The following is a 16,831-nucleotide window of genomic DNA, read 5'->3' as shown; positions in this document are numbered from 1 at the left end:
TCTTTGAGAAACAGCTGAGTAACAGATATTTTCTGGATGAACACGCCAAAGTCCCGACAACAGTAACCGATCGCATGGTGACAATTGACGTGAAGTGCAGATGAGCAAAAACCTCAAACCCTGCTAAAACTTTAAATACTGTGCCTCATTTCCAAAAAAAAAAATAAAAAATACAACATACTGAAATGAAAATTAAACACATGCACACACGTGCACACACACACACAGTATGAAAGTGATGTCATCAACTTTATGAGCATTATTGAAACTGTTTAATCGTGGATGCACAAACAAAAACAAGCACTTTATAGCACCTCATATACACACTGAACAGTATGTCGACGTGTGGTCTCTCCATGCACAGAGATGAAACAGATCTTTATATTTCTCACCAGTGTGATGAACAGAGGATGTCTGATTCGCCACAGGTGATCGGCCAGGCCCGGCCCGCTGCACAGCACGTTCCCAAACACAGCTACAGGGCTGGACGTACAGAGATCACCTACCAAAAAAATAAAACAACCACACGTTTAAAGACGACAGCATGTCTTCATACTTCATATGACTTAAATATAAATGTTGTCTAGGTGTGTCTTTTTAACCACATTCACACAGCACACTTTAGTCCCAGAAAATTTCTGTAAAACTGGCAAAAAGAGGCTTTTGTGTGAACACAAACAAGTCCGGTAAATGTTCTGGGATCGCTCCCGTAAAGGGAAGGTAGTAACATTGCTGTAACATTCACGAAAAGCATTCTGTGTGGACAAGAAACATTGTCTTAAGGGGCGTGTTGTAGTGAAGACGCGCGTGTCGTCGCAACAAGACGTTATGGTTTAGCTCTTTGACAGGGATTTAAACAGGGATTAACATTCACGACAAAAAATGTCGGCACACTGGACTGAAACAGAGATCCAGGAGCTCCTTACTGTCCTCACCGAAGCTGAGATAACCAGCATATTAGAACAGCGCATCACGTGTTCATTATGAACTTATCTAAGGGTGTTTTCACATCTGTAGTTTGGTTCATTTGGTCCGGACCAAAAGCAAAAATTATACATTGTATCTTTTTTAGCAGTTTTTGGTTCCTTTTCACACCACACTGATTGCTCACCAGTTGAAACCAACCAAAATCGAACCAAAGATCAACATCACTCATTGGCCACATGCATTTGAACGCATTTCCTAAACTGCTTCTCGATTGGTAAGAATCAACGTGCGCGAAATTCCAACGGAATCCCGGAAGTAAACAAAAGGAAGCAGGGCTCCAGACTGCCCCCAAATGGTGGCATTTTGCCCCTAAAATTTGAGAGTGTGCCACTGAATTTTATATCCAGTCGCACATGTGCAACCAGTAAATTTTACCTTTTTTTTCCCAAAAGTGCACAATAAATTGTGACACTAAATTTGAAACAGCACATTGTACTTTCTGCATCTATCATTAAAGTATTTATTAGTAATACAGTGGAAATTAGTAGAAATGTGAATATTTGGTTAGCATGTTGATTTACGGTGTGTGCCCCTAAATTTTCTGGTTGCACCCCTAAAATTTTCAGTTGGGGGCCACTGTGCTCCTAGTGAAAAAAGTTAGTCTGGAGCCCTGAGAAGGATAATACAGAAGACACCATGGACAGGCGGCTGCGCGCTGTAATTATGTTGTTATACATATTTTGTATACAGTACTCTAGACCTGTGGTTCTCAAACTGGGGGCCGGGGCCCGCGAGAAGGTGCCAGGGGGGCCCCAGTTTTATGACATGCATATAAAATACATTAATTTATCATGAATTCTGTGTAATTAAACTTAAAAAATAATAAGCCAACTAACCAACAGCACTACTAGGTATAATTTATTATGTTTTGTTTAAGTAAAATATTACATTTCAGAACTGTTTTTGTCATAAATTTTCTTTCGGGGAGCCGCAAAAGAATGCACTGTACACAAGGGGGGCCGCACGCTGAAAAAGTTTGAGAACCACTGCTCTAGACAAACCGTTCATGGATGCGGATGTGGCTCGAAAATAACGTTTTAATGCACTACAAACAGCGAAGACGGCAAATTTCTGAGGCTCCGCCCGCACCTCCCCGCACCTCCAGGTATGTCCGCGATCTGTGATTGTGCTAATTTTGCTAATAGAAACTGTCAACAAACACTTCCTCATCCAAAAATGCACTGCACAGCTGACTACGGCAGCTGGTTTAATCCAAAATGTGCAGTACTTTTGCAGTTAGGTCAGTAGATCTCGGATCGTGTTCTCACCACAAACAAACAGATCTAGAGTTAGTTTGAAAGCGTCCGCTTGTTTGGTCTGCTTTTGGTGCGCACCAAGGTTCGATTGCTGCATTCTCACCTGCCCAAACGAACCGCACCAACTGAGTAATCGAACTCTGGTACGATTCAACCGAACTAAACAAGGCAGATGTGAAAACACCCATAAACAAAAATGCATGCGTGTGGTTTCTTGAGAGAGAAATCACGGAATATAAGCAAACATCAGACGCTGTGAAAAAAATCTACCAAGTGCAGGACTTTAAATACATCACTTGTCTATACGGGATCTTTACCGCATCTGTGTGAATTCATGCACAGATTCCGTAAAATCATTGGCAAAAACTCCCTGGGGGGGGGGTTGGTCATTGTCCTTGTATTTTCCGTAATCTAGGTGTGAACAGGGCTTTAAATTCCCTCTGGAAAAATAAACATAGACCGTATTGTTTTGTATGTACAGTAACCTGTGTATGTATAATAAAGCATACAACCTAGAGCAGTGGTTCTCAAACTTTTTCCGCGTGGGGCCCCCCTTGTGTACGGTGCATTCCTTCACGGCCCCCCAAAGAAAATTTATGACAAAAACTGTTCTAAAATTTATTTTTTTAATAAACAAAACATATTAAGTTATACAAAGTAGTGCTGTTGGTTAGTAGCCTTATTTTTATTAGGTTTAATTACACAGAATTCATGATAAATGAATGTATTTTATAAAATGTCAAAAAACTGGGGCCCCCCTGGCACCATCTCGCGGCCCCCCTCGGGGCCCCGGACCCCAGTTTGAGAAACACTGACCTAAAGTGTGGACAGCATAGATCAGATAATATATCCTATTTGATGAGCAATGTTTGAGTGCATATTCAGATCTGTGACTTCTGATGACAGACTTGATAATGTGATATATGTTTTGACAGAGATGCATGTGACATTACTGGATAGAAACATCTGAAAAAAAGGACACTTCAAATCTAATCTTATTATTCTTTAAGAGAAACGAGATACTAAAGATCATTTCTGATTTACTGAATGGCTGTACACATAACAGAAATATAAAGCAATCGCTACACACACACACGCTTGCGCCTGTGCTGACAGTGCATATATTATTTAAAAGAAAAATGTCCATTAAAGAGGTTCTGGTGCCATTTGCAATATATAAGCACTACACACACACACACAAACACACACACACACACACACACACACTTTTAGTGGATCTAACAAGCTCTCCAACAATATAAATCAATATATAAAGCAAATGTGACTAAAGATATAAAGAATTCATCTGTAGACATTTATTTACATAAACAGCGTTTAAAGATCTGAGACTCTCCACCAATGAATAAAGAGGATCTGAATATTGTGTCAAATATTTGTGCAGCGACGTCATCGATTACACAAACACACATTCAGCCCTGTTTTAGATGAGACACACTTTTGAGTTGATATTGAAGCAGTTTTTGGGTTGTTTTTCGCAGAGTCGACAGCCTTCTGTACCGACTGCATCAAATATTAACACAGCGATTAAACGCTACACACAGAGAGAGAGAGAGAGAGAGAGAGAGAGAGAGACATCGATGGTAGTTGTGTGGTACACTGCCGCAGTGTGTATTTGAGCTCACACACATGGGTCTGATCTGGGATCAGTGTGTGTTTCTCTGTTTCTGACCTGAATTAAAGAGTGACTGATATTCTGTTCAAATAAAGTACGAGAGAAGCCTTGTGAGAAGTGAGAACAGTCAATCGAGGTTGTATTAATATTTTTTTCAAGTCCTGAATTCGACTACAGTAGTAAAGAAGTTTGGGCGGAGGATTTTGATCCCTGAGGATTTTTGAGTGATTCTGCAGTTTATTTTTGGGAAGCATGAAACCGTGTTTAAAAACTCCTGCTTCTGCTTACATTATATAAGAGAGAGAAATAATTGCACAAACTCTTCATTTTTATTGAATTTAAAAAAAGTTTTTAATAATTCAAGACGTGAGAAAGGTGTGTGTGTGTGTGTGTGTGTTAGTGTACTACAGTACGGTTCATTTACTCACCAGCATGAGTTATTAGAGATGCACTGAAGCAACACTTGTGTCCTTCACAATCTGACTCTCCCACAAAAATACAAACTAAACCAGTGACATATACAACATTCATCAACATCAAACTATTTACACTAAAAGATGAAGTAAACAGTTGTGCTCTCTCTCTCTCTCTCTCTCTCTCTCTCTCTCTCTCTCTCTCTCTCTCTCTCTCTCTCTCTCCCTCCCTCATGTGATTTGCTCATATAAGCATTCATTTGTTCACTTAAAAATGCAAAGCACCATGGGAGGAAGATGCACATCTGTCATAAATTATTATTTATTCATTCATTAGTGCCATAATCTATTCAAACTGAGTATATTATTCATCCAAGCTTGTAGTAATATTCATTGTTATAGTCGTTATGCTGAATTCTGTAAGTTATTAACCAAATCTGCAAAGTAGAAATGCATAATAAAAGTTTTTGTTTACGTCATATATGTGTGTGTACTGTGTATAATAATTATGTATATAAATACACACAAAATACATATTTACATGTCTTTATACACATTTCATTTATATTTTATATAAATATGAACTTTATATATACACATCTAATTTTTTTCTAAAAATTATACATGCATGTGTGTATTTATATATAGACGTTTCATCGGAGGCACGTGCGGTGACGCTAAACACGTCTGGTCCGAACTCTACATACGGGTTTAGTTTTTTTTATGGTCTGAACTCTTGAACAAATACCTCATCGAAAAAAATAAAAATTGGATTTCCTCTGTAAACGTGTTGTTTATTTTGCTTGTTATATAAATAAACTATGTTTAAAGTACTTTGTTGTTATTTATTCCTAGTGGAGTTTACCGGAAGTTACGAGTTGACCACGAAAGCCGCTTGTTTATGTTGTTATTGCTGAAACCGTCTATACAAAATTATTTAACTAAGTACACACACATACTGTATATCATGTAAACAACAACATTTATTCTGCAAACAATTAGTTGTGATTAATCGGAATGCAGACCTACTGCAAACTAGGAAGTAAACTGCATAACAGGCAGTTGTTTATAGCAGCTGTGTGATGTCATAACCACGAGAATTTCTGAGCGAGTGATTTTAAGCTTTGAATGTCACATCAAGCAATCTTCTTTCACAAGAGCAAAAACTTTAATGTTACATGAATGCAAACACAGAAGAAAAACACACACAGTTGTGAGTGTTTGTTTGTGTGTGTGTTTGCTGTAACGTGATGATTAACTGATCAAGGCCTTTAAACGGCTGAGGCTGTTTACCTACTTCAACTACCAATCAATGAGCTGCCGGCGGATTAATTGAGATGCTTTCCATTGATTTCCGTCCATCCACATAACTAGAGAAGCGGGAGCGAGGGGCTGTTGCTGAGGTGAACTGCAGGGTCAGGGGTTTTAGTTATCAGACCGAGTGACTCACTGAGTCACTACAGTGTATCTGCGCATATACACACTTCACATCATAAACATGAAGAACGCAAACACAGAAACTAAATAACAATGTTTTAATAAAGTTAGCGCAGTGATATCACACTGCAAACTCAAGACAAAGCTGAAGATCAGACACAGCACTGTTTATCTTAGATCAGCGGTTTCAAACTGCCGGCCCTTGGGCCATTCATGGCCCGCCCTCCCCCTTTTTGCATCCCCCGCATGCTGGCAAAAATATAACAATCCGGTCCACATAGAAGTTTATCTACTTAGTTTCAAATTTGTTTGATTATTGATTTAAACTTTTAAGGGCGCGTTCACATGTCGCATTTAAAAAGAAAGAAAACACAAGCCTCTTTGTGCTCCCGTAGCGGCAGTTTTGGCTAGAAGTGATACATCTAAGGCCAAATCTCAACAAGATGTTGGTTTTAGGGTTAGGTGGTAGGACCAGGATGAAAACAACGGTTCTGGCTAAAAGGGATACAGCTACGGCCAAATCTCGCAAGATGTTGGGATTAGGGTTAGGTGGTAAGACCAGGATGAAAACAGCGGTTCAGGCTAGAAGGGATACAGTTACGGCCAAATCCCGTGAGATATTAAAGTTTAGGTTTAGGTTTGGGGGTAGGATTAGAATAAAAAGAGTGGTTCTGGCTAGAAGGGATACAGCTATGACTATATCTCCCAAGATGTTGGGCTTAGGGTTAGGTGGTAGGACTAGGATAAAAACAGCGGTTATGGCTAGAAGGGATACAGCTACGTCCAAATCTCATGAGATATTGGGTTTTAGGGTTAGAGTTTGGGGGTAGGATTAGGATAAAAACAGAGGTTCTAGCTAGAAGGGATACAGCTATGGTCATATCTCACGAGATGTTGGGCTTATGGTTAGGTGGTAGGACTAGAATGAAAACAGTGGTTATGTCTAGACGGGATACAGCAATGGCTAAATCTCACGAGATATCAGGTTTGGGTTTAGGTTTGGGGGTAGGCCAAATCTCGCAAGATGTTGGGCTTGGGTTAGGTGGTAGAACTAGGATAAAAAGAGCGGTTCTGGCTAGAAGGGATACAGCTATGGCCAAATCTCGCGAGATATTGCAGTAGCGCCTCACTGCAGAACACGACATCCAGGGGGCGGGGTTGGATTTAGATCCAGGGGCGGAGCTGGATCCCGATCCAGAGATCCCATTGGTCGCCAGTTTTACCACAAGACACGTCATACACGTGTTGCTGCGTTACCATTTCCGCATTTAGTCGTAACTAAATTAAGTTATTATTTTGACATAATAACTAACTTCACTTATGACTACAATAAAAGTAGTGCCTTTAGGGTGAAATGTAAGTTTTTTGCTATAATGTTTTGGAGTAAAACATTTCGGGTAAGCCTACTACGAGTAATCTTACCACATGCAGTTTAAGACCTATTAATGGATACAGTATTAATATGCATAATTATTAAGATATATAGGCTATGGCATGTTATTTAGAAATTAATAAATTGAATGTTTATCTTGTATGGACTTTGAACTTGTTTTAACGTCTTTGCTTACAGCCATTAGGAAACAGGTTTACTTTTTTTTTAAATTTGCTAATAAAAGATATCAAATAAATAAGTTTATATATTTACTCGTATAGGAATAGCTGTGTAATAAGTGGGATAATGTACAAATAAATCCCTTCAGTGATATCAAACTGTCGAGAACGTGTCCTTACCTCCCCTTACACCTAACTGTGATACTTTCTAAATTATGAATCTTTCTCAACTATATTATTAATCAAACGTACACTTAAATTGATAAGAGCAAACGTTGGTGACCACAGGTTGCAACTAATTGCGGGCTGCAACAACGCAAATATACTGCTTCATTTGGCGGAACAAAGTATATAAAGTGGGAGGAGTTGGATCTAGATCCAACCCCGCCCCCTGGATGTTGTGTTCCGCAGTGAGGACCATCTCAGATATTGGGTTTGGGCTTAGGTTTGGTGGTAGGATTAGAATAAAAGAGCGGTTCTGGCTATAAGGGATACAGCTATGTCCAAATCTCGCGAGATGTTGAGTTTAGGTTTTGGGATAGGATAAAAAGAATGATTCTGGCTAGAAGGTATATAGCTATGGCCATATCTTGTTATCAGCTAAACATTGGATTTTCAATAATATGCAAAGTTTGCGGCATAGACTAAAAAACGTCCAAGAGTTTTGCTTGAGGCAGTTAGTGGAGTCAAAAAGTTTGGTTCTCCTGAATTGCTTGTAGGTGTTACAAAGTGAAGAGATATGCTTCAAAGACGTTTACCGGGAGTGTCTCATTGGTGTGGCTGTTGATGAAGTGCACAACGTTGTTCTATGGTGAGTTATGTTGTTTATTTAGATGCCATTTGGTTGCGGCTGGTTATTTCAACAACTGACTTGTTGCCAGCTCGTTAAGGTGGGGAGTCCGAAACGTGACACTAGATGAAACAAACTGTGATTGGTTGTTTGACATGTCGGTCAAACAGCTTGTGGGCGGGCTTTTTTCTAGAAAAAGCAGCGAAAACATGTGAGACTAGGTGGTAGGACTAGGATGAAAACAGCGGTTCAGGCTAGAAAGGATACAGCTACGGCAAAATCTTGCGAGGTGTTGGGTTTAGGGTTAGGTTTGGGGGTAGGATTAGGATAAAAGCAACGCTCATCCAGTGAGTTTTCGGCATTTGCTGTATCCCTTCTAGCCACACTGACGGCGAGGAAAATGGGATGCATGATCAGATTTTAATCATCTGCTCATCTGCACATCAAGTCAATAATTTCACCGTAAGGTCAATTAATCCGTTCTTGCTTTGGTCTTTGGAGTGTTTCTCCAGAGAAGAACTTCATATTCAAGCAGTTAACCAAAGTATTTGAGCCTGTAGTTGCTCTGCGGTTACAATCTTGTCTAAAACTCATCTCAATCAACACAAACGTCAGAGTTTGGCTTCATTCATCACAGCGGTGCATCTTTAAAACCCGTCGCACCCATCGGGCAAACACACAAAGGCACACTCGTGCAAGCGCTAGACAACCAATAAACTCGAGCGGCAACAAAAGATTGAAAAGGAGAACGTAAGGAATGGCTCCGGGCGATCTGGAGAGCTTTACAGCTGGCAGATTTATCAAGCTTTACGAAACTGCTCTACTTTCAGTTGACAGGGCCTACAGAGCAATTTTCTTTACACAATAACATCAAAACCAGGATGATGTGGTTTGATCCTGACGGCGGGACGATGATTGAATCTCGTCTGCAATTATTAGACTAATCGGGGCAGTAGTTTATTTAGTCAGGGCTGTTGTGAAGGCATGTTAAATGAGACGCTGCTGAGCTCTTAAGGGTTTTACCGTTGAACGGTGTGCAAAAGATGTACAAAGATTTCACTTTGATGCTAAACCTGATTCAGTGATGAGTCTAATATTTGGATTAGAGTTGAACATGTTCACCTTATTGCTGAAACACTGGCCAGCCAGAGATGTATCATAATGATCATAAATAATCCAGTAAACCACCTCACACCATATCCAAACCAGATACAACACAAACATTTCCTTTTAAAGCAAAGTAAAAATGATATTTAAAATACTGAACCTGTTCTGATTGGCTAAAAAAAATCAGCCGACTGCAAGGATAAACCAACCTCTAAAAACATTATACTGCTGTATTTAACGTGAAACTGTTGATCGTAAGATCATTCAGTGATGAGTCACGTACAGCAGATGTGTACAACTACAGATTTCCCAGACAATCTGCGCAGGTGTGATCTTAAGGTGCACGGCTGCGATGTTTCGTTCATGCTTCAGTCTGTCACATTCGCTAATTTGATTAGCGACTGATTAAACCATCACTAATGCAGTCAGAGGCGCGGCGTGCTAATGTAATAAAATCACTTACGGCTAAAACCGGTTAGCTTAATAGGCAGTAGGAGTGATTCTGAAGATTTGCATTAAATCAGTTATTTGCGTGGCAGACGCCCTCACGCACCTCAACATGCAACTCCATTACTCGCATTAGCCACTTGCCGGGCTAATTGAAGTCGAGAGACTTCGGTCGAGAGTGTTCAAGGGTACGGCGCTGAAGTGTTTGCACGACTCTTTAACTTGTTAGATACTGTGGCTCTGAAACAACATACTAACATACTAAACGTATTTCCCTACAGAATGTCATCTTTGAAGTGTGCATACAACTGGTATTTCTTTGTTTGCATGAAATCAAAAACAGATTACTGTCAACATTTGTCAAAGTATAAAACCAGAACCCAAGTTGAACACAGGGCTTTGCCTATTTTCACAAGTATAAGCCAATAAACCACAAGTATTATTAATCATGATATTTAACATTCTCTTAGTATATTTTACAAAATTTGTAAATATTGGGTATTGGGTTTAGGTCTGGTGGTAGGATTAGGATAAAAAGAAAGGTTCTGACAAGAAGGTATACAGCTACGGCCAAATCTCGCAAGATATTGGGTTTAAGTTTGGGGTAGGATTAGGATTAGGATAAAAGAGCGGTTCTGGCTAGAAGGGATACAGCTACGGCCAATTCTCGCGAGATATTGGGTTTGGTGGTAGGATTAGGATAAAAGAGCGGTTCTGGCTAGAAGGGATACAGCTACGGCCAAATCTTGCAAGATGTTGGGTTTAAATTTGGGGGTAGGATTAGGATAAAAGAGCGGTTCTGGCTAGAAGGGATACAGCTATGGCCAATTCTCGCGAGATATTGGGTTTGGTGGTAGGATTAGGATAAAAGAGCGGTTCTGGCTAGAAGGGATACAGCTACGGCCAAATCTCGCAAGATGTTGGGTTTAAATTTGGGGGTAGGATTAGGATAAAAGAGCGGTTGTGGCTAGAAGGGATACAGCTAGGCCGAATCTCACGAGATATTTGGGTTTGGGGGTAGGATTATGCGGCTTTCACATAGGATGCGGTGTGCACTGCGCTCGCCGCTGGGTTCGGCGCAGCCAAGCGATTTGTGCTCTGATGGCCATACCAAAGTAGGCGGGGTTTTCAATAAATTACTACAGTGTTTATATTTGCGTTAAATAGTCGACGAGGAATACAGAGACTGATGTTGCCCATCTCCATTTCACGTAACTTTAAGCATACCTCCAACAAGCTGCTTGACTTAAACCACACCTAACATGCCAACTTGAATTGCTACGTGTTTCCATGCTTCCGATGTCTCTGTAGGAGCATAAACTTGTATTATAAAGCTCTGAGAATCCCGAGTATAAGCTTTCGTCCATTTTGCTTGTTTGGATGCCCCATTTCTATTGCCCGCGCGGGTAATCGCCACAGAGCGCAGCGCAAAAGTTAAATGCGATTTGCTCGGCGCAACAAAAAACCGCCATCGCGCGGCGCAAGCCATTGAAATGAATGGGTTTCATAGCGCAGCGCACACCGCATCCTATGTGAAAGCCTCATTAGGATAAATGGCTAGAAGGGATACAGCTACGGCCAAATCTCCCGAGATGTTGGGTTTAGGTTTGGCTGTAGGATTAGGATAAGAGCATTCTGGGTAGAAGGGATACAACCAATGCCCTATCTCTGGAGATGTTGGGTTTAGGGTTAGGATAAAAACAATGCTCATACAGCGAGATTTCAGCGTTTGCTCTATCTCTTCTAGCCAGACTCTCTGTGACGACGAGAAAAATGGAATGCATGACTGGATTTTAATTATTTGCTCATCTGCACGTCACGTCAATCATTTCAGCGTACGGTCAGTTAATCCGGTCTTGACTTTGGAGAAAAGAACTTCATATTCAAGCAGTTAACCAAAGTATTTCAACCTGTAGTTGCTCTGCGGTTACAATCTTGTCTAAAACTCATCTCCATCAACACAACTATCAAAGTTTGGCTTCATTCATCACAGCGATGCATCTTTAAAATCCGTCGCACCCATCGGGCAAACGAGTAGCAGATGATGAAAGATGAAGTCAACAAACTCTTTAGTTCCAGTTCCCAGCATTTATATTTAATTATGGATTTCATGTCTGCAAAACTAACTATCAATATTGAATCGAGACAATATAAAAAAGAATCAAACCAAATCACCAGGTCGCAATACCCAGCCCTATAAGCAAACATCGTACACCTTTGATTTTTCTGGTCGCTGATGTTTCAGTATCACGTCTAAAGCCGTCTTTAGGTCACGATCATGCTCATTAACCACAAGTAATGTGCCTTCAATACAAGTGAGGCTAGTCAACAGCCCGGGTCTTGGTACATAGTGTTGATCATTTAAACTAATAGACAACATCTACCTGTAAACACATCCAACCTCCAAAGCTAATGTTTTGTGACATTAGCATTAGCCGCTCATCCTGAGCATCCAATGGACGTCAGGCGTAATTGCACTGGTCCATTAGGGTTGACATCAACCAGATGGTATCCTAACACGCTCATTGCAAAACACATGCAGGCACATACACAGGGTCATGTGATCTGTGGAAATATTCGGAGGGCCACACAACCACAAGTCAACATTACCATTGAAATGTATCCTTAAACAGACCTCTGATATGGTGGATTGATGGGTTATGTAGTTACTGTATCAGTCATCTCTGCATCTAACAAGCCGTGATGCGCCAAGACATCCAATGTTGGGCAGTCGGAGGATTATTTGGATATATTGACTTACAAAAACAGATACAGACATTTTACCCCAGAATCAATCACCATAATGAACATTTTGTTCCCAATGACTGTTCTCATTCAAATGTTACTTCTTAGGGTTTTCTAGTTTCATTTTCTAAGCAAAATAGTCCTTCATCTCTTGAGATGAAACACAAGCAAACTATTGATGTAAAGCAGGGTATTACCCCTCTCAGAAAGTAAAGATCATGTTCACAAAGACTCTTCTGCGTGTAAGCTTTGGTAAATGCTGTATTTAACTCCGGATTCTCCGTTCTGGCACCAGCGTCTGCAGTCTGAAAAAACGATACTTTACAGCGCTCTGAGGTTTCACTGGCCGTCCGCCACTAAAGCTTTTGATTGGATTTTAGCTTAAGAACATTTGCTTAAAGATAAATCAATATTTTCTTTAAGCCTGACTGTCAGATAACTGATGTTAGTCATTACATTATGGATCCCAAACACTTCAGATGCCCGAGCCGCCTCACGTATCCACCGTAGCCCAAAGAATTTACCTCAGATTTATGCAAATGTGATTGCATTAAACCGCCAGGTAGGACGTTTAAAAATGATTCTGGGATTTAGATGCAGATCTTCCCATCTGAACCGCAGAACACACGATTTAAAACGGACTGGAATCGCTAGCCGGTTCGCCCCGGGGTCTCTTAGAGAAAAGATTTCGAGACAAACTATTTGCCAAATGAGCACGTTTCAGACCTCGGGACACACCGAATGTTTTTCTTCTGCTTGAACAGCAGTGTAGTTTGCATTAAGGGCCGAGTGAGCTAAATGGAGCTGTTTTCAATTAGTTTCCAAAGTGCTTATTCCGTTAAAGATAACAACATATTGATTTAACCACAGCCGAGCTTTTGGTGTGCGGCTCATTGCTGTTATGACTTCACTGTGCCTTTTTTCCTCCTTGTTTCTCATATCTGATGTAAAAGTCGTCCTCCGGAATCTGTGCCGCTGCATTTTTCCTGTTAGTTTTGTGTGAATCTGTATTTTGTTTTACTCAGTGAGACCTGATGTTCCTTGACTTCATGTTTTTATACTGAGTTATGATAAATAAATTAACCCTTACAGCAGGGCTAGTAAACTGGAGCCCCACAGGGCCAAATGCGGCCCGCCAATCATCTTTGTCTGCTTTAAATATGCATTCCACTGTACGACATGATGGCCAATAAACCGGAAGGAGAATCTCAAAGGGGCCGGTTAGTGCCAACCATCTGTGAGTGTGAACTTTTCGGATCCAATTTGAGCTTAGGATGCTTAAAAAACGGTGCGACTACACTGCATGCGACACACCGACCGGAAGTGACATATTTCAGTGTTCTTCCAGTCAAAACATTGAATGCAAGGTGAAAATTATTCATCCTTTTTTGTTTAACTTTATCAGTAACACTTGGCATATATGCATAGCTGTTTATTGTTTTATTCATTTGCATTAATTTAATTCTTCCACTATGGTGAATATTCGTAGATTAAAGGCTCTTGCGCTGGAATGAGCTTCTCTCCCATTTTGGCACGGATTTCAAAATTAAACATAATAATAATAATAATAATAATAATAACAATAGGGACCTCACACCTCAGTGCTCGGGCCATAAAAACAAAATTTCATATGACTGCCACTAGGGGGCAAACTCCGACAGTCATGTCTGAATGTCGTGTACCATAAAAAGGCGATTTAAAGCCTATATATCTTTAAAATATTAAAAAGAAAACATGAAGTGCAATTTTAGTCATTAGGAGAAGATTATGTTGTGATTGTTACATTTCAAGTAAACCTATGCATGCAATTTATACAAGTTAAACATTTATAAACAAAAGTAGTTTAAGAGCTCTGCATTACAGTTAGTGCTATACAAAAATACATGTGTTGATTATTTACACTTAAACTGTTTTGTGCAATGTTCATAGTTGAACTATTAACATTTGTCTCTTGCAATGTTAAACTGCAATTGTTTTAAAAATATTAAAAAAGAAAATATGAGTTTTCAGTAATTAAAAGGCAAATTACTGGATACAAGATGTGTGCACATTTTTTTCAATGTTTTTTCATATGTATATATATATATATATATATATATATATATATATATATATATATATATATATATATATATATATATATATATATATATATATATATATATATATATATATATATATATATATATATGTATATATATATGTATATGTATATATATATATATATATATATATATATGTTTTTTTTTTTTTTTTTAAATAGTGGTAAAAGTTTGGCCAGCATCACATTTACATTTGGAGAAGGGTAGTTAAGACACCTGTCTTAAAGAATTTTTTTTGCACACTGTAAAACATGCTATCATGATATCAAGTGCATTTTTATATTTTCAATATACATTATTTGTAATGTTAATTATGAACCAATTTCAATAAATGCTTTGTCTGCCACAGTAGAGTTCATATCTTTGAATTTATTTGGGGCATCAAAGAAACAAGTGTTTTCTGACGTCACTTGGTTTTAAAATCTAGTTCTGCCCATCTCAGAAATGATCTGAAGGTTTTGTTGGTGCTGGTGGGTCCTGTGTTTCTGATCTGTGTGAAGAGCCCGTTTGATGTTAGATACTCTGTGAGACTTCTCCTCGGGCAATAGCACACACTGTACAAGTAAAAAAAAATGCCTTTGAAAATCTCCTGATCTCCATTCTGCTCCAGTACATCCTCTGATACTGTCTGTTAGCTATTCTCTCATCTCTTTCTCCTCTCGTGCATGCTTTACTGTATGTAGAGAAGTAGATTTTACTCATGTAACATTTTAGTGTTGTATAAGCACTTCTGTGTCAGAACGAGAGAGCCGGAGGTTGCTGAGAGTCATAACTTATTCTCTTTTAAAGGTGCTCTAAGCTAATTCATGCGTTTTAGACCATAAAACATTTTTTGTTACATACAGAAAACATCTCCTCACTATCTGCTTGCTGCCTGTCCGCTGATCAAATTGTAAAAAAAAACGCGATCTCTGTAGACAGCACAGGCTTCACAAACTGCAATAAAAACAAAGTGGCCAAACCTACCACCAAAAACCATAACAAAGTGTTCCAGCCAATAAACGACAAGAAAGATTTGGGGGTGGGGCTTGGGCGCGTTCATGAAAGCACGGAAGGGAGGGGGAGGAGTTAACTACGCTCCGTTTGTTTGAAAACAGTTCAAACCTCAACCAAAAGTAACGTCACACAGATTCGCTTAGAGCGCCTTTAAAACCCTCATATTATGTTCCGGGTCAATTTGACCCGTTTTGATTTTTAAGCTGTCGGATAAACCAGTTAACCTGTGATTCTATTCTTGAAATTTTGTGACTTTTTCTCATTTATGGCCATGAACATGCATGCAAAGTTTAGACATGCTGATATGTTTTGAAGTGTACCAAAATAATTTTGTAACGATTTTGAGGTTCGCGGGTCAATTTGACCCGCATTTTGTTTTGCGCCAAAGCAACTGTATAGACCTAAATTAAATATATATTTTTAGTGTTTGTTGTTATATTGGTGTTTACCTACCCTAAAATGGGGGTAAAATTGCTTTTCCTCCCTATTTTGAGTACTGAAAAAGACTTTTACAGACACAGATGGTAAAAGTGAGCTATAATTTCTATTTACAATTTATATGAAATACTACTTAAGTTAAAGTTTTCTTCCAGAAATGTTGTCACTTTTTCTCATTTAGGGCCATGAACATGCATGCAAAGTTAGGATACACTGATGTGTTTTGAAGTGGTTTTTTTAAGCACAAATAATGATTTTTTGTACGATTTTGATGTTCGCGGGTCAATTTGACCCATATTTGTTTGTTCCAAGGCAACTGTACAGACACAAATTAAATACATTTATTGCATATATTTTGGTGTTTTACTACCCTGGAAAGGGAAAAGTGAGCTTTTCCCACTTTTTTTGTACTGATAAAGACTTCCTCAGACACAGAAAATTAAATGTAAACTATCATTTCTATTTTCAATGTATATGAAATACTATGTAAAGCAGATGAATTCAGACCCACACTAAATCCAGATGTGAATACAGGTGATGCTAGCTGTGCCCCATAAAACATGACACCAAAATAAGCATCATTTGTGTAAAATGCAAGAGGTCAGAAAGCACATGCTTGATGTGTGCACATCATGTAAACAGTGATTTCTTGAATTTGTACAATGAGCCTCAAGAACAAAAGATGAGCCTATTTAGAAAAAGAAAAGCTTAATTTCATTTCAAAGCAATATTTAATAGTTCATTTAGGATGTCTTAAACATAGGTATGTTAAAAAAAAAAACATGTTGAATTAAAATTTAAAATGTTACATGTTGCAACAGTTTTTGTGCAACATTTGTTAAAACAAACATGTTAAAAATTGTGGTTTAATAAATTTTTTTAAAATCATACTTTTTAATTTTAAATGTTTATAATGTGTGACAAAGACT

General features: G+C 38.9%; 1 protein-coding gene across 5 annotated transcripts in view; it reads right to left on the bottom strand.

The window, feature by feature from the left end:
- Positions 1-16,831, bottom strand: part of LOC135768879 (RNA binding protein fox-1 homolog 3-like) — a 291,731-nt gene that overhangs the window by 108,271 nt on the left and 166,629 nt on the right. For all 5 annotated transcript variants that reach the window (XM_065278235.1, XM_065278237.1, XM_065278234.1 and 2 more), the window contains exon 3: positions 393-502. In XM_065278235.1, the coding sequence (XP_065134307.1) occupies positions 393-502 (110 nt within the window). The remainder of the gene's footprint in view (positions 1-392; positions 503-16,831) is intronic.

This window comes from Paramisgurnus dabryanus, chromosome 3 (assembly GCF_030506205.2).
Source record: "Paramisgurnus dabryanus chromosome 3, PD_genome_1.1, whole genome shotgun sequence".
In the NCBI taxonomy this organism is placed as follows: domain Eukaryota; kingdom Metazoa; phylum Chordata; class Actinopteri; order Cypriniformes; family Cobitidae; genus Paramisgurnus; species Paramisgurnus dabryanus.
The sequence above is the reverse complement of the archived record's forward strand: the minus strand, read 5'-3'. Positions and strand labels throughout refer to the sequence as shown.